The following is an 18,126-nucleotide window of genomic DNA, read 5'->3' on the forward strand; positions in this document are numbered from 1 at the left end:
TTTTCTGTCTACTTGCTTCCCCAAACGGGGGGTCCTTTTGAGGGCAGAAAGACCGTACATAAACGCTACTATAAATAAAGCAAACCGCGTAGGTTTGTGGCTCCCAAAACATGAGAGGAGTGACTCGAAGCGCCAGGGAAGGGAAGGATTCCCAGGCAGGCGAAGCGAGATCCACTTTTAAGGCCAGTGCTGGATTAATATCCCAGCCAACAGCAATAGGATGTACAGGAGAATCTCAGCACATTCACCCAAGGAAGAGATGACTGCTCTTGGCAAGGTGGGAAGAGTGCAAGGCAGAGGAAGTTCAGGTGTGGGGCAAAAGTTCAAAACCCTTGATAATCACTGACTCTGCTTCTTCTTCTTTTTAAATCCTCCCTTAGAGATGTCAACAACTGGAGATGGGTGATTAGCAAGACAGACTGGCGCTTGTGTTGAGTGCGATTTTAGACACGGTGAATGAGGCATGCCCAATCTACCACTATAAATAACTTCTCTCAGGCAGCATTTGCTATTTCATATTGGCTGCCAACGCACTCAAGTGTTTACATCCGCGAACAGGATCCCTCTTAAGGGTGCCTGCGAGCGGTGGACGTCTGCGATGAGTTTCCACAAACGCTTTTGACGTCTCCCCCTCCCTTCAACAACAGAAGAACCACTTTCCCCATCTCAAGCATCCACTGCAGAAGAACTCTTTTAGCACATTGCGAGCATCACGTGGAAAGGACACATCCCACAGAACAGGAGAGGGAGAGAGGCATGTGATGACGTCCTCTGGGCCTGCCCCACAGGGGCACTTACTGCCCTGTAAACCCAGACCCCTGCTCCTATTGCACTGTCCCTGCCCTGCGGGAAGGGTTGCGATTATCTACTTAATTTATTTGTATTATTTTTAAATTGGCTGCTATTGTTTATCGTGACTCTTATTTTTACGTTACTTGTAAGCCACCTTGGTAAGATTTGTGTCCTGAAAGGCGGCGTATACACAACTGTAATAGATAAAGACACAAATGCATAGTAGAAGCAATGTTTTCGGAGGGATGTGCTTTGCGCATTTAGGAAAAGGGTTACAAATTCACCATCATCACGACAGCATCAGAGCTGCTGTAAAGGCAACAAGATAGAAAAAGTACACAGCACGCTTTGGATAATAGGAAGCACTACAAAAAACACCGGTTTTACGATGCGATACATTTTCTATCACTCGTCTTTTTGCGTTTATTCTACTGTTGTGAGAAGCCATGGGCACACTCCTGGCAGAAAGACAGGATAAAAGTTTAGTATGAGGTTTACAGCCACTGGGCAGCCCCAGCCAGCATGATCAATGGTTGGGCATTATGGGAATTGTAGTCCAAAACATCTAGAGGGCCATGAGCCACCTACAGCCCCACCCACCCCGAGTCATCAGATTCACTCCTAGTTGCAGTGGTCTTTCAAGGGGAGCAGGGCAAATTCACAGAGGAGCAGAGGTCTACCAGAGGTGAAACAAAATCTCTCTATTTGGAGTGGGCAAATAACGGGAAAGGGATGGGCTCTTGGTTTCATGCCCTGGTCGAGGAATTACAGCACAATTTGGTGCTTTCCAGATGTGATGGTCTACAACTCCCAGTCCAACATATTTGGAGTGGAAAAGTCTGCTTTATAAGTTTAGTCAGACATCCCACTCTGTTCAACGAGGCTGAATCAGTAGTACGAGTCGCCTTGCAGCTCCACTAATTTAAAGTAATTTAAAAGAATCTTCCCTGGTTGTTGTTATTATTATTATTATTATTTATTTATTTATATAGCACCATCAATGTACATGGTGCTGTACAGAGTAAAACAGTAAATAGCAAGACCCTGCCGCATAGGCTTACAATCTAATAAAATCATAGTAAAACAATAAGGAGGGGAAGAGAATGCAAACAGGCACAGGGTAGGGTAAACAGGCACTGGGTTGTGCTTTTTATATTGTATTTTGTATTTGTGTTTTAAATTTGTTGGTTGTTTTTATGCTCTTCATGGTTTTAATTTTTGTGAACCGCCCAGAGAGCTCCGGCTATTGGGCAGTATAAAAATGTAATAAATAAATAAATAAATAAATAAAAAACAACCCTATGAGGTAGGCCAGGAAGAGAGCCACCACACTGGTTCTCCCACGAGAGGCTCCATTTTGGGGTGGAAAAAAGAAAAAAAATGAGAGGTAGAGAAAGAGGGAGGCCACGCCCAGAGTGGTAAAGCCCTGCCCTGGTGGTATAGACCTACCCAGAGGGGCTGTGAGCCTCTGGGGCGGAGTCAGGGATGGGTGGGGCGAGTGCGCAGGCGCAGCCCGGTCCAAGATGGCGGCGGCCAGTCCCGCTGGGCTCCCTCAGGCCAGGCCACGCCCCCTCCCGCCTCCCTTCAGCGCCTCACGCGCCGGGCCTCGCTTTCCCTCAGGCGGCCTGCGAGGGAGGGCGGCAACCTACCGGACGCCATCCCGGACGCCAAACGGGGCAAGCCGGCGGGGTGGGGAAGCGACGGGCCCGCGGGCGACCCGCTCCGTCTGCCGCTGCCTTCGCTGGCAGGCGGACTGGCTCTGGTGGCGGCAGCGGCGGCGGCGCTGACTGCGGAGCGGCGCAGCCAATCAGAGCACGCGGCCGCTACCAACTGAACGGCGCGCGCAAGGAATAGGGGGGGGGGGAAGAAGACGTGGAATGTACCAATTGGAGCGCTGGATGCAGGGGGGAGAGAGAGAGTGAGAGGTAATAGACCTGACGGGGAGAATCATTCTGTGTTCCAAAGTGGACTGTACCACCCTGGCCCAGCAGGCGAGGCGGGGGGGGGACGGGGTGAGTGGAATGTACCATTGCGGCCCTGGTGAAATAAATAGCTTTTGGGGCTGTTTTTTGTTTTTTTTCCCCCAAAGTGAGGGGAGATTTTATTATTTTTTTTCATTGCGCTTACATCGAGCCTTTCAAACAAAGAGCTTAAGTTGTGCGCAGCCGTCCCTCATTCTTAATCTTGCCCTCACAACAACCCTGTGAGGTAGGCTCAGCATAAGCTTCATAGCCGAGCAGCGACTTGAACCTGGGTCTACCCAATACTAGTCCAACGCTACACCACATTAATCAGTGGAGAACGGGAAATGACAATTATTTATTATTTTATTTAATATTATTGAATGTTATATTATTATTATTATATTTATTTGTATCCCGCCTTTTGCCCGATGCTGGGCCTCAAGGCGGCCTTACAAAGTTTAAAATATACATGGGGGGGGGGAGGGAAACAAAACCATAAACTATTAAAAAATACACAACAAAATTATAAAACATTAACATAGATGGAGGGCCGGATTATTCTCCAAAGGCCTGCTTGAACAAAAAAGTTTTTGCCTGCTTCCTAAAGCCCATCAAGGAGGGAGCCAGCCTAGCTTCCCCGGGAAGAGAGTTCCAGAGCACCGGAGCAGCCACCGAGAAGGTAATATTACCAAGAAATGTTATTGAAAGACAGGGTGGGTACGTTCTTATAAGCCTGTATACACCAGTTGCTGGGGAACATGGGCAGGAGAGTGCTTTTGCACCACGTCCTGCTTGTTGGTCCCTGGCTGATGGCTGGTCGGCCACTGTGTGAACAGAGTGCTGGACTAGATAAAAATATAAGAAGAGCCCTGATTCTTGCATTGAGCAGGGGGTTGGACTCGATGGCCTTGTGGGCCCCTTCCAACGCTGCAATTCTATGATTCTATGTTGGATCAGACCGAGGGTCCATCTAGTCCAGCACTCTGTTCACACAGTGGCCGACCAGCCATCGGCCAGGGATGAACAAGCAGGACATGGTGCAACAGCACCCTCCCGCCCATGTTCCCCAGCAACTGGTGTACACAGGCTCTGATACTGGAGGTAGCACAGAGCCACCAGGGCTTGTAGCCATGGATAGCCTTCTCCTCCAGGGATTTATCTAACCCCCTTTGAAAGCCATCCAAGTTGGCGGCCATCACCACATCCTGTGGTAGAGAGTTCCATAATTTAACCATGTGCTATGTGAAGAAGTCCTTCCTTTGATCTGTCCTGAATCTCCCACCAGAAAAAGGCCTATAACCCGCAGCATTGGAAGTTGTAGAACTTTTTCCTGTCTAAACATGCATAGCATTGCGCCCTTAGTATCAGTATAAAATAAACCATGTGTTCTCGGAAGTAAGCCTCCATGAATCTCAGTAGGGTTTACTCCTGGATAAATGGGTTTCGGATTGCGGTTTTAATGACACACATACAGTCAAATCAGAAATGCTCCAGACAGATCAGGCAGAAAGTTTAGAACAAAAAGAAGGCAAGTTGCAACTAGCAGCACAATTGCCAGATGGATGAAACCCAACCCATGGGCGTAGTTCTCCTCTCTTTATTTTTGGAGGCAGGACTTCTTCCTCTCTTGGATCACCAGAGCCAGGGGCCATAAAGCATAGCAGACTGCGTGGATTCGGAGAAAGGAGACGCTAAGGCAGTTCTGGCCGCTGGAGAAAGAGACACTGACTGTGAGTAACTTTCTCTCCCTGTTTTATTAAAACAGAGAACCTTTTAATCACTGCGGAGGTGAGCAAGACTCACAGACAAGATGGGTTTATCCCTCTCCTACAAGGCCGCAGCGACAGAACCAGTAGGGAATATAGCCGTCTTCGTCCCTTCCATAAATTGCGTTCCTCCTCTTTCCTTTTCTTTTGCAAGGTCCTTAACCCTTTGCACATCCCACAAGCACCAGAATCAAAGGGGGACGGGTGAGAGCCGCAACAAAATGTTGCAGCATATATTCACCCTCTAACATGGGTGCCTCCTTCTCAAGATGCATTTGTTGATTTGATTTTGGGCCCTGCCTTTCTATTGAGAAAAATGGCACTAAAGTAGGGTGACCCTATGAAAAGGAGAACAGGGCTCCTGTATCTTTAACAGTTGCATAGAAAAGGGAATTTCAGCAGGTGAGATTTGTATATATGGAGAACCTGGTGAAATTCCCTCTTCATCACCACAGATAAAGGTGCAGGAGCTATACTAGAGTGACCAGATTTAAAAGAGGGCAGCTTTAACTGTTGTGATGAAGAGGGGGTTTCACCAGGTTCTCCATATATACAAATGTCACCTGCTGAAATTCCCTTTTCAATACAACTGTTAAAGATACAGGAGCCCAGTTCTCCTTTTCATATGGTCACCCTATTTTATCCTTGAGTAAGAACATCAGAACTGCCCTGATGCTGGGTCAGATCAAGGGTCCATCTAGTCCAGCAGTCCGTTCACCCTGTGGCCAACCAGCTGTCGACCAGGGGAAACCCACAAGCAGAACATGCGTGCAACAGCACCCTCCTGCCCATGTTCCCCAGCAACTGGTGTGCATAAGCTTACTGCCTCTGATACCGGAGGTAGCACGCAACCATCAGGGCTAGTAGCCCTGGATGGCCTTCTCCGCCAGGAATTTATCCAACCCCCTTTTAAAGCCCTCCAAATTGATGGCCGTCATTACATCTTAGAATCATAGAATCATAGAAAAGCAGAGTTGGAAGGGGCCTACAAGGCCATCAAGTCCAACCCCCTGCTCAAGGCAGGAATCCACCCTAAAGCATCCCTGACAGAGGGTTGTCCAGCTGCCTCTTGAAGACCTCTAGTGTGGGAGAGCCCACCGCCTCCCTAGGTAACTGATTCCATTGTAACAGTCAGGAAGTTTTTCCTGATGTCCAGCTGAAATCTGGCTTCCTTTAACTTGAGCCCGTTATTCTGTGTCCTGCACTCTGGGAGGATCGAGAAGAGATCCTGGCCCTCCTCTGGGTGACAACCTTTTAAGTATTTGAAGAGTGCCATCATGTCTCCCCTCAGTCTTCTCTTCTCCAGGCTAAACATGCCCAGTTCTTTCATTCTCTTCTCATAGGGCTTTGTTTCCAGACCCCTGATCATCCTGGTTGCCCTCCTCTGAACACGCTTGTGGCAGTGCGTTCCATAGTTTAACTCTGTGCCATGTGAAGGACAGGAGAAACCCATCAGCAGGACACGAGCACAACTGCATCTTCCCAGCAACTGGTGTACATAGGCTTACTTCCTCTGCTACTCTAACCACTACACCACACTGCCTCTCTTTTAAAATTGCAGGACCAGCCGGCATGGCTTCAAAGGGAACACCTGCGATGGTCTTCCTCCTCATCGCCCTCTCCGCCATCAGCCTCTCTCGCACTCAGAACCCAGAGGCCTTCCGAAGGAAACACGTGACGCTGTTGGACAGAATGGACAACAACCAGTGTGACAGCGAGATACGGAACCGCCAGGTGAACCAAAACAGCTGCAAATGGGTGAACACCTTCATCCATGCGCCCAAGGAGCTGGTCGACCGCGCTTGTGCCGCTGGGACGCCGTACGTGATGAACAACGTGGAATATAAGAAGAGTGCCGAAAAGTTCCTCGTCACGAGCTGCAGGCTCTCCCAGGAGGTCCCGAAAGGCTGCAGGTACAGGGCGGAAGCCAGCAGCTTGAAATACATTGTTGTTTCTTGCGACCAGAATGACCGGCCGGTCCATCTGGCCGGGACGCTCAGGGATGACACGGGCGGGAAGAAGGACAAGGAAAGTTGGACCTCAAAGCCGCCCCTGCCGAATTTTGCAAATGGCGTCAAATGCCACTGGTGTCTCTGGGGGTGTCTGTGCATGGTTTGGGTTAAGGCAGCCTTTTGCTGGCCCGGATGTGGCGTCTTTTAAGAGGCAAATCATTTGAGGGGAGGCTTTCCCACCCCCCTGCTAAATTTCGGCGTGTCCTGCTGCTGCTAAACGGCCATTGAGCAAAAGAAAATGAAACAAAAATCAGGGGGGATTCCACACGGCGTACTGAGGGTGCTTCCATGCGCCCCCAGTGCGCCCCCAAAGCGATCGTGTAGCTTGCCTGTTCGAAGAGACGAGGAAGAGGCGTCCTTTCCGTCGCCACCCACCTACCTCCTCGCCTGCCTCTTCCTCGTCTCTTCGAACAGGCAAGCTACACGATCTCTTTGGGGGCGCACTGGGGGCGCATGGAAGCGCCCTCAGTACAACATGTGGAAACCCCCCCGTTGCCACACCTAAAAAAGATAGTGTAGAACTGGAAACAGTACATAAGAAGCTGCCTGATGCTGGAGCAGACCAAGGGTCCATCTCGCCCAGCACTTCGTTTACACAGTGGCCGACCAGCCATCGGCCAGGGACCAACAAAGCAGGACACGATGCAACAGCACCCTCCCGCCCATGTTCCCCAGCAACTGGTGCACACAGGTTTTCTGCCTCGGATACTGGAGGCAGCACATAGCTAACATTGATAGCCTTCGCCTCCAGGAATTTATCCAACCCCCTTTTAAAGCCATCCAAATGGGTGGCCATCACTCCATCCTGTGGTAGTGAGTTCCACAGTTTAACTCTGCACTGTGTGAAGAAGTCCTTCCTTTTATTTGTCCTGGATCTCCCACCCATCAGTTTCATGGGGTGACCCCATTGGGTTCTAGGATTTTGAGAGAGGCAGAAAAAGGTCTCCCTCTCCATATTCTCCACACCATGCACAATTTCATAGAATCATAGAATAGCAGAGTGGGAAGGGGACTACAAGGCCATCTAGTCCAACCCCCTGCTCAATTTCGTCCACCTCTATCATGTCTCCCCTGAGCCTCCTTTTTTCCAAGCTAAACAATCCCACTTGATGTAACCTTTCCTCACAGGGGAGACGCTGCAGCCCCTTAATCATTTTAGTTGCCCTGTTCTGCACCTTTTCCAGTTCTATAATAACTTTTATTTTAGGCCCGGTAACCAGCACTGTACACAGTGTTCTAAGTACGGCCGCACCATAGATTTGTGTAAAAGCAGTACAATCCTGGGAGTTTTAGTCTCAATTCCTTTTCCTATAATGCCTAACGTGGAGTTTGCCTTCTTTACAGCTGCTATGCAGAAAAGGCCAATTAAAATGATCACGGGGCTGGAGCATCTCCACTGCGAGGGAAGGTTACAACAGCTGGGATTGCTCTTTTCTCGTGTTATATTTTAGGATTTAAATTTTTGCGAACCACCTGGAGAGCTTTGACTACTGGGTGATATAAAAATGCAATCTATCTACCATTCAAATAAAATAAAGAACTGGTACGTGGCTTTTGCGTCGTATCTTTTTATGATAAGCCCACAGAAAAGGGTTCTCTTTGTTTTAGTTGTTCACTCTGAATGCATTTGGGGCTGAACAGTGTGCTAAAACATGCTTTAAGTAGGGTGACCATATGAAAAGGAGGACTGGGCTCCTGTATCTTTAACAGTTGCATAGAAAAGGGAATTTCAGCAGGTGTCCTTTGTATATATGGAGAACCTGGTGAAATCCCCTCTTCATCACAACAGTTAAAGGTGCAGGAGCTATACTAGAGTGACCAGATTTAAAGGAGGGCAGGGCTCTTGCAGCTTTAACTGGTGGGATGAAGAGGAAATTTCACCAGGTTCCCCATATATACAAATGTCACCTGCTGAAATTCCCTTTTCTATGCAACTGTTAAAGATACAGAAGCCCTGTCCTCCTTTTCATATGGTCACCCTACTTTAAGTAATAAATGCACCCTGATTTTATGGATTGTCCCCATGGGTTTTGACAGTCTCAGCAAAAGAGTTCCACACATTGCCGTCTGCGTTCAAGATGGACATCACTATATTCTCATCCAATATTTCTCAGAAGAACGTGGAAAGATCCTTGTAATCCTACTGGAGAATTGCATTCCTTTGCAGATACGGTTTTTCTTTACATTTCTAACCAACGAAAAAAGATCTCCATTTTTTTAATCACGCAGGGGCTTTTGGGTGACCATAATAATATAGGGTGACCCTATGAAAAGGAGGACAGGGCTCCTGTATCTTTAACAGTTGCATGGAAAAGGGAATTTCAGCAGGTGTCCTTTGTATATATGCAGCACCTGGTGAAATTCCCTCTTCATCACAAGAGTTAAAGCTGCAGGAGCCCTGCCCTCTTTTGTATCTGGTCATGCTAGGCAGGGCTCCTGCAGCTTGAGAAAAATGGCACTAAGGGAATTTCAGCAGGTGACATTTGTATATATGGGGAACCTGGTGAAATTCCCTCTTCATCACAACAGTTAAAGCTGCAGGAGCTATACTAGAGTGACCAGATTTAAAAGAGGGCAGCTTTAACTGTTGTGATGAAGAGGGCATTTCACCAGGTTCCCCATATATACAAATAAAATTTCCTTTTCAAGACAACTGTTAAAGATACAGGAGCCCTGTCCTCCTTTTCATAGGGTCACCCTAAATAATAATATAACAACAACTACAGAGAGGCTTGAGCCTGGGCCTAGGCCGCGCTCGTTCCGCTTCCATGGCAACGCGGAGTGGGCGGGGCCAGCTCCTCGGGAGGGCAGAAGAGGGAGAGACAGCCATAGCCTTCTCGCCTGTTGCCTCGGCAACAGAACGGCCGCCTCCCTAACCGGAAGCAAACCCCAGAAGCGCCGGAAGCGCTTCAAAGCCGGAAGTCGGGCGCTGCCGGTGCAGGAGGACGATGGCGCGGTTGCCCGTGGCGACCTGCCTCACGGCGCTGCTGTCGCTGCTGGTCTCCGCGCCGGGCCTGCTGTCGTGGGGCGCGGGCGGCCCCAGCTCGGCCTTCCCGCTGCGGCCCGAGGCGGTGCGGGAGGGGCAGGGTGAGCCCGGAGGCCTCTCTTTTCCTGCTGGGGGATGCTGGGAGTTGTAGTCCTGGAGGGGAAGGTCTGAAAGTCACAGCACGAAAAGGATGGGGGGGAGGGAGGGAGGGGAAACAAAAGCAAAAATTGAGCCCCTGTTCCCTGCTTCACAGGTCTTATTTAATTATATTTATTTATTTATTTATTTATTGCATTTATATCCTGCCATTATTCCTAGGATGACCCTATGAAAAGGAGGGCAGGGCTCCTGCGTCTTTAACAGTTGCATAGAAAAGGGAATTTCAGCAGGTGTCATTTGTATATATGGGGAAGCTGGTGAAATTCCCTCTTCATCGCAACAGTTAAAGCTGCAGGAGCTATACTAGAGTGACCAGATTTAAAAGAGGGCAGGGCTCCTGCAGCTTTAACTGTTATAATGAAGAGGGAATTTCACCAGATTCTCCATATATACAAAGGACACCTGCTGAAATTCCCTTTTCTATGCAACTGTCAAAGATACAGGAGCCCGGTCCTCCTTTTCATAGGGTCACCCTATGTAGTCCAAAACAGTTGCATAGAAAAGGGAATTTCAGCAGGTGTCACTGGTATGCATGCAGCACCTGGAGAAATTCCCTCTTCATCACAAACAGTTAAGGCTGCAGGAACTCTGCCTTCTTTTGTAGGCTGACCCTATGAAAAGGAAGACAGGGCTCCTGCATCTTTAACAGTTGCATAGAAAAGGGAATTTCAGCAGGTGTCCTTGGTATGCATGCAGCACCTGGTGAAATTCCCTCTTCATCACAACAGTTAAAGGTGCAGGAGCTATACTAGAGTGACCAGATTTAAAGGAGGGCAGCTTTAACTGGTGTGATGAAGAGGGAATTTCACCAGGTTCCCCATATATAGAAATGACACCAGCTGAAATCCCCTTTTCTATGCAACTGTTAAAGATACAGGAGCCCTGTCCTCCTTTTCATAGGGTCACCCTAATTTCTCCTCTTAAGGAACTCAGGCCGGCATACATAATCCTCCTCCTCCTCCCCATTTTATCCTCACAACAACAACCCTGTGAGGTAGGGCCGGGCTGAGAGTCGGTGAGGGGCCCAAATCCACCCCAGTGAGCTTCCAGGTGGGGACTCAAACCCAGGTCCAACACGCCGACCGCAACGCTCACACTGGCTGCCTTATCGGTGTCCTTCCTGTGAAGAGGGAGGGGGGAAAGAAGCGCTCTCTGCAGCTGCCTCTTCGCTGGCGGATGGACGGGGCCTTTCTTGGGGCTGCCCCTTGCGGTGCGGCTCTTCCTGGGAGAGTCGGGGCGCGCAGCCTCAGAGGGGCCCTTGGATCTCTGCGCGGGGCCAGAATCCGCAGCCCTAAAGGGGCTCTCGTTTGGGGCGACCCAGAGAGAGGGTCCTCCATCCCCTGTTCGACATTCTGCGTCCCCAACTCCCCACTTTAGGAGCACTGCTTCTCTTGCTTCTCCATCAACCCTGAACCGCATCCCGGCGGCACGGTTTCCCCCTCTGGTGTGTCTGTTGGTTACGGGTGGGGGAACCCTCAGACACAGGGGCCAAGTCCTGGGCTCCCAACCCAGCTCTCTGGGCTCCCCCCCCCCCCCCACAGACGGTCTCGCACCCTTCCCTGGCACCCACCCACTTTCACGCAACCTCCAACCATTTCAGCAACTTCACGCTTATTTATTTATTTATTGCACTTACATACCGCTCCCATAGCCAGGGCTCTCTCTGGGCGGTTTATAGAAATTCTAAAACTAAGATTAAAACGAGTATACAAAATTTAAAATTTCTAAAACGCAGGACATACACACATAAAGCACTTAAAAACCAGTTAAAAAGCTAAACATGTGGGTGATTAAGATGCTTTTTGTGTGCCGTTTTCTCCCCACCATTGCAAAAGGCTGCAGCGCCTCTCCAGGTACTAGCGGTAAGAACTTCAAGGTCAAATACAACTGGTATTTTGGGCTGCACGCCTTTTGCATTCGGCCCTGCCCGTCGCTGGAATGTGGGTCTGGCAAGCTCTGAACTTGACTAAACCCTTCAGTTTTCCCCACCCCTGCTCAAGGTTAACATCCTCACTAAAAAATGCGAACCTCGGGGTTTGGCTCCAGTGTTTGAACCTTGCCTGTCGGCTGCTCCTTCTCCAAAATGGCTTTTCTTCTTCTTCTTCTTGCTCAGTTCATCGGCTGGTGACCTACATCTTTGTGTATGGGAATCCCATCTCCTTGATCTGCGGCGCTGTCATCATTTGGTACTTCTCCGGCAGCTTTGAGAAGACCGTGGGCACGGCGAAGCACTGCTTCCTCACTCTGGCCTTCGCCGTTTCCTTAGCTCTGCTCTACCTCCTGCTGCGGGCCATCTTCTCTGGGCGGTTTGAGGTGGCGGATGCGGAGGGATTCGCACCTGTGGCTTTTGCCATGCTGGGCGCCTCCATCGCCCGCTCCCGGATGCGGAGGACGATGCTCTTTGGGCTCAACCTCCGCGTGGCACTCATGCCGTGGCTCCTGCTTGGCGTGGCTTGGTTCATTCCAAGCTCCTCCGTCCTTGGGAACGTCTGTGGCCTCTTAATCGGGAACATTTGTATCCTTTGGAACAGAACCCCACATGCCGGCCTTGCCTTGCAAACCGTCAAAAACAAATTTCACTTCTAAAAAGTGGTCCTTGCAACATCCTTTTTAAGCTAGGCTGGGTTGACGTTTTTATGTTATGACGCGCGATACGTTATAGGGCAGCAATGGGAACGTATGGCCCTGTAAATGTCACAGGGTGGCGGCTTCCTCGCCATTGGCTATGATAGCTGATGGGACTTGCAATCCAACAACATCTCAAGGGCCACTACTGGTTTCCACCTGTCCCTGGCACAAGATGACCTGGTCCAGGTCTCTGCTCTTCCTTCCATAGGAAGAAAAAGCTGCCAATACACTCAGGGGCAGGCTGGTGGTAAAGACACCAACCCACAGGAGCATCCATTCTCTGTTTTCTGCCCCCTGGCAGCTGGGGCACTAATCCAGGTTCTTGTCTCTAGATGGAGGGGGCAGTAATGTTGTAGAGCTGGAAAAGGTGCAGAAAAGGGTGATTAAATGGATGCGGAGGAAGGCTAGAGCACCCTGCCTTTGAGAGAAGGCGGCAACATTTGAGGCTTTTTACGTTAGAAAAACAAGATGACCAAGGGGAATGTGCGACAGGTGTATAAATTCACACACTGGGTGGAACAACTAAGTGGAGAGATGTTTGTCTTCCTCGTAACACTCATGCTCAAGAATCGTCCGGAGAAGCTGGCAGGCGGTTCAGGAGAGATGAAAGGAAATAATTCTCCACGCAGTGCCTAATTAATGTATGGAGCGTTCCCTGTTCCCCGTAGCCACCCACAGAGCTTCGGAGGAGAGGCTGAACAGAGGAGGAGTGCTTTAGACCTGGCCCCAAGCCACGTAGACCGCAAAGGGAGAACTTCATGGCTCTCCACATATTGTTGGACTGCATCTCCCATAATCCCTGACCATAGGCCATGCGGGCTGGGGCTGATGGCAGCTTGAATCCGGCAACATCTGGAGGGCTGCAGGATCTCTATCCCTGATGTAGATTTTTTAAAAGATGTTAGCAAAAAACAGAGGTGACCAGAAAGGTGCTCCCCAAATGACGAATTAGCCCCTCTCATTTTGAGTCTCTTGACGTACTTGGAGGTTGTAAAATAGGGGCACTGCTTCAGTTATCCTCCGAATACGGGCACCAGGTTGCTCCTGAAAAAGCGTCGCAAGACTTACCGTGGGCTAGGAAACCCCTCTCTGAGCGCCTCCGAGGTCTCCCCTCCCCTCATTTTGGTTCGGGTGCCCTTCCCCCTTCCCCCTTGAAAGGTCAGCATCTTTTACTCGGAATGCAACCCCGAAACTCATGGGAGACCAAATAAAATGCTATAATACCGGTCCTCTGTGCTTGTTGGGATTCTCACCAAATGAAGCCTTTGAACGTTTTCCAAAGGCATCTTATAGAATCATAGAGTAGTAGAGTTGGAAGGGGCCTTAAGGCCATTGAGTCCAACCCCCTGCTCGGTGCAGGAATCCACCCTAAAGCATCCCTGACAGAGGGTTGTCCAGCTGCCTGTTGAAGGCCTCTCATGTAGGAGGGCCCACAACCCTCCTAGGTAACTGGTTCCATTGTCGTACTGCTCTAACAGAAGTTTTTCCTGATGTCCAGCCAGAATCTGGCTTCCTGTCACTTGAGCCCGTTATTCCGTGTCCTGCACTCAGGAGAATGCTCAGGACGAGGCAAAGAAATCTCTTCTTTCCCCAACCACAAGCCGTTTTGGTAGGTCTCCTTAACCTGTTACCCCGCTCAAAGATGGTTACGGCTACTGCTTCGGCGTGGATCTCCCCGAAGCGACAGCCATTCGCCTGGATCAGAAGTTCCCTTTCCGGCTGTTGAAGAGAATACCAGGCCTGAAGTACATTCCGGGGTCTCTGGCGGAAAGGAGGGCTTCTCAGACCAAGAAGTAAGTGTGCAAGCAAAGGCCTGCTGAATCTTACACGCATCTTTTTAGACTAGCCACCCTCAGCCTGGTACTCTCCACATGTGGAAGATACCTTGTGAACTGCTTCGAGATGTCTTTTTAGATAAGGTTGCGCAGTCTATAAATGGATTGACTAAAGGGACAAATTAAACGCCCACCGTTCCTGGTTGTGGGCCATGGTGGGAGTTGGAGCCCTAAACCTTTTTCTGGGTGGGTGGGATGCACCGGTCTGCCCACCCTGTGCCATATCGTTTGGAGTCATGCCCATAAATGTTGAATAGTGCTAATTAGCAGGGTGGGTCTTCTTGCGCATGGCCTGCAAGCATCTGGAGTAACGTGATGTTTCCTCTCTTCAGGCTAAATCCAGTGCCGGGTTCTTACCCCACTCAGAGCTATCACACTTCCCCTCCTCCTGCCTTGCTCGTCGTCCCTTCACAACACCCCAACGTGCACGCCCCAGTACCTGGGCCGCCGTGCGCACCGGGCCCTGCGCCACATCAAACTCCTGCTGCCTTCGGGGAGCCATGCGCCGAGAATCATTTCCACGCGCCACCGGGATCCTCCCCTGCTCCTCAGCATCCCGGTGGGTCCGACTGGTGGATGGCCAGGAGGACAGATGGATGTGGCACCCACCAAGCGCCTGGATTTCTAGCTGCAGGGGCCGCCTCGGAACCAGCAGAGCTGTGCCGGGTTCATGTCGGCAGCTAAAATTCCCAGACGGTGTTGGGGTTCATGGGAGGGCCAACAAAAGTTGTCCCTCTGGGGCAGGAGCCCCCAAAGATTTCTTAATGTCCCTAAACAGCTGGGGCTGAACATACCAAAGACTCCGTCGCTTCTCCCGTGTTCCGTGGCATCTCGTTTGGATCAAGTGACGATGCCCTCTTGACTCTTCCCTCTGTGCATTAAAATCGAGAGACCCGAAGGGAGAATGCACACGCCCGTGCTTTCATCTCCTTGCCAAAGCCAGGTTCGAGCAATCTCGTCGGGTGTGATGGAGCGTCGTGGAGGCCGCCATCCGTCGGAGATGCGGGCTGGGGTGGGATCCAGATGTTGACATTTTTAACTGCCTCTTTCTGTGTGTGTCGTAAATTGTTATCTGCTGTCAGCCTTTTGGAATGGGATGGCACGGAAGGACGTCGGCCACAGCCGGGTTGAATCGCTTGCAACGTTCTTTTCCGCGTCACTCATCCTACCCTGGGGTGCAGGGGCCTGTTAAACGCTGCCCCCTCCTCCAGCCAGGGAGTACAGCTTAAAGGTGTGGTTTGTTTTTTACCGATGGATTTTCCAAGCTGCTGTGATTTCTTACTATAATAATAATAACAATTAAAAAAACTACTTTGAGCTAAAGGTTGGGTTGAATTGTTGTAAGCTGCCCAGAGAGCTTTGGCTGTTGGGCGCTATAGAAATGAAATAATAATAATACTCTATAATAATAATAATAATAAAAGAAGGTGTGTGTCTGTCCATCAGACCCACAGCAACGCGGTTGGGAAAACTAGAGATGCAACACCTGGCATGCATACTAAAAGGACCTTTGCGGTGTGTTCCCCCACCCCCCATGGTTATTTCTTTTTAAAATGCATTTATTTATTTATTTATTACATTTCTATACCGCCCAATAGCTGCCAGAGAGCTGGGGCTGGCCCCTTCTCAAAATACTCATTTCCCAGAAGGCAAGGTGGAGACCCTAAAGGAAAATCCCAAGTCCAAAGCAGGGTTCTGAACACCTCCGAGTGCCTTTTACCAGCTTCGGCCGGTTCGCCAGTTAATGGCTTCTCCTGGATGGACAATTTGGGCACAGTGGTACAGGCATTAGTAACTTCAAGGCTGGATTACCGCAATGTGCTCTGTGTGGGGCTGCCCTTAAGGCTGCTCCGGAAACTCAAGCTAGTGCAGAACGCAGCAGCTGGGCTGTTGTCAAGGGTTGCCCTCTTTCAGTTTGTAACTCCTCTGCTGAGGGAACTGCACTGGCTGGCTATATGCTGCCAGGCCAGGTTTACGCTTCTGGTCTTGAGATATAAAGCCCTAAACAACTTGGGATCAGGATCCCTGCTCCCCTATCAGCCTGCTCAGTCACAGGTCATCATAGGGCATATCCCTGGTGGTTCCACAGGGACTTATTGCCTGATTGGAGTCCACCCAATTCAATTCAATTCCTTTTATTACAGTCAACAGACCAATAAAACATATAAAACACATAGTAAATATTTAAAATACATGAAATTAAAACAAAGTATGATTACATGAGCCTCCTTAAAATTCTGTGCTAGAAGCAAAGGAAAGTCCTGCCACCATAACAGATCTAGTAAGGATTGCATGATTAAGAAATTTAGCAGCTTGTTCGGTGGTATGCTTATCTTGACCCTGTAAAAGGACCGACATAAGGGTCACGGACGATCGTCCAGGTAATCGTTGCGTGAAAGGGTGGATAAGGGCTTTTGGAGTCCACCCAGAGAAGAGCCTTTACTGCGGTGGCCCCCTTCCTATGGAACTCCCTGCCTCTGGAAGTCAGGAAGATTAAAAACGCCGTGTTGTTTCCGGCTGCTCCTGAAAACGTCTTTACTCCAGGAAGCCTCACCTTGACCAACCGGCCACGGTTTTTAAAATCAGAACCATGTAAACAATAAATAATATACACAGCTAAAAAACTATTCAATTGTGAACAAGTTAAAACCAGTAGACTCTTAAAATCAAGAAAAGCAATAGAAACAAAACCAAAACCGGGGGGCGGTGATGGGATTTGGCTTCTGAACTGGAAATTCGTGAGTTCTACCTACTCCAGTGCCACTACAGATGACCCCTGGAACTGGTATTGCAACGTGCTCTTGGCAAATGAAAGAAGTTCACCTGAAAGAAAGAAGTGGGCAGGGCAGAGAACCAGCTTGTTTATTTAAAAAGCAACGCTGACCTGATAATTAAGTCCTACTGAACTCACCTGAACTGACTTTTGAGCAATCCTGGATAGGATTGTGCTGTTATCTGTTTGTTTTTTTATTATTATTATTTTAAAAGGCATCATCTGCATTTTCCTCTCCTGACGCAGTCAGTCAAAAGGGCTAAGAGAGGCTTACAGTTCAGGAGCTAATAATGCGATCGTTCAAAAGCACAACAAATAGAACAAAAGAACAACACACCAAGAGAGGTTTTTATATATATATATATATATATATATATATAAAAAAGGCATAAAAACAAACAAGAGAAGAGCTGGAACTGAGAATTAGCTGGCAGCAGGAGCCACGTTTGCAGAACCCGGGGGTAGCGACTTTGGTTTTACAGGATCCAAAGCAGGAGAAGGCAAGATATGATTTGTAATGCAGTACTCAAAGGCAAAAAAGGTAGAGGCCGTGGCCCCGCCCTGCAGGCTTACGATCTAAAAAAGACACGACACACGAGGAAAAAGGGACAGGGAGGGAAGAGGAAAAATCAACAATAAGGCACAGTCTTTCAGCTGGGCTGGTGAAATGAATGGCTTCTCCTCACATCTCTGTTGCAGCCTGCTGGAATGGCTGTTGGTGGGATGGCTGAGGGGCTGGGAGCCTTCGTGAGGGGGGGGCTTTCAGTGGGGGGGCATGGAGGCTGGGGACTCTGATGTCAGCGGGGCAGTGAATCCATTCCAGGTTTCAGTCAGAGGAGCTGTCCAAGGTGAGCTAAAGGAGCTATCCAAGTTTGGAATGGTTTAGACCAGTGGTTCCCAATTAGCTAAGTACTGCGGACCCCTTGTTTTTCAAATGCCAAGCCATGGACCCTCTAACTTTTGAAAAAAAAATTGTTACCTCTGTGGTAGTTACCTGTGTGAAGCAATTTTTTGGAGAAAATAAGGGGTAGCCCATAATAAGCAAAGGATTTTAGGTATACTAATAAACAGACCATAAAAATGACAATGATTTAGTTAGGAATACAAAGACTAATTTAATTTTACTAATGTCTAGTCTACAATGGAACAAATCATGACATGTCTTGCAGCTACTAAACCTAAACGTGATGGGAGAAATCCTGCCTCTTTTT

The 18,126-nt window shown here is 49.2% G+C and overlaps 3 protein-coding genes across 4 annotated transcripts in view; 2 read left to right on the top strand and 1 right to left on the bottom strand.

Annotated features, from left to right (window-relative positions):
* The window catches only part of TAF15 (TATA-box binding protein associated factor 15), a 147,988-nt gene that overhangs the window by 18,641 nt on the left and 111,221 nt on the right, over positions 1-18,126 (bottom strand). Inside the window, exon 2 of one of the 2 annotated variants that reach the window (XM_063146741.1) lies at positions 2,442-2,463. In XM_063146741.1, coding sequence (XP_063002811.1) covers positions 2,442-2,451 — 10 coding nt within the window. In that variant the 5' untranslated portion in view covers positions 2,452-2,463. Of the gene's footprint in view, positions 1-2,441; positions 2,482-18,126 lie in introns of those variants that run through there. The other variant, XM_063146742.1, reaches the window with a different exon arrangement.
* LOC134412627 (ribonuclease pancreatic-like) lies at positions 6,067-6,737 on the top strand. The gene has a single exon (XM_063146569.1). The coding sequence runs from the start codon at positions 6,095-6,097 to the stop codon at positions 6,680-6,682; it is 588 nt and encodes a 195-aa protein (XP_063002639.1). The 5' UTR covers positions 6,067-6,094; the 3' UTR covers positions 6,683-6,737.
* On the top strand, positions 9,462-15,540 carry RHBDD2 (rhomboid domain containing 2). The gene is made up of 4 exons (XM_063146379.1): positions 9,462-9,621; positions 11,793-12,194; positions 13,950-14,100; positions 14,475-15,540. Exons 1-4 carry the CDS (start codon positions 9,483-9,485, stop codon positions 14,824-14,826), a joined length of 1,044 nt encoding a protein of 347 aa, XP_063002449.1. The 5' UTR covers positions 9,462-9,482; the 3' UTR covers positions 14,827-15,540.

This window comes from Elgaria multicarinata, chromosome 22 (assembly GCF_023053635.1).
Source record: "Elgaria multicarinata webbii isolate HBS135686 ecotype San Diego chromosome 22, rElgMul1.1.pri, whole genome shotgun sequence".
In the NCBI taxonomy this organism is placed as follows: Eukaryota; Metazoa; Chordata; class Lepidosauria; order Squamata; family Anguidae; genus Elgaria; species Elgaria multicarinata.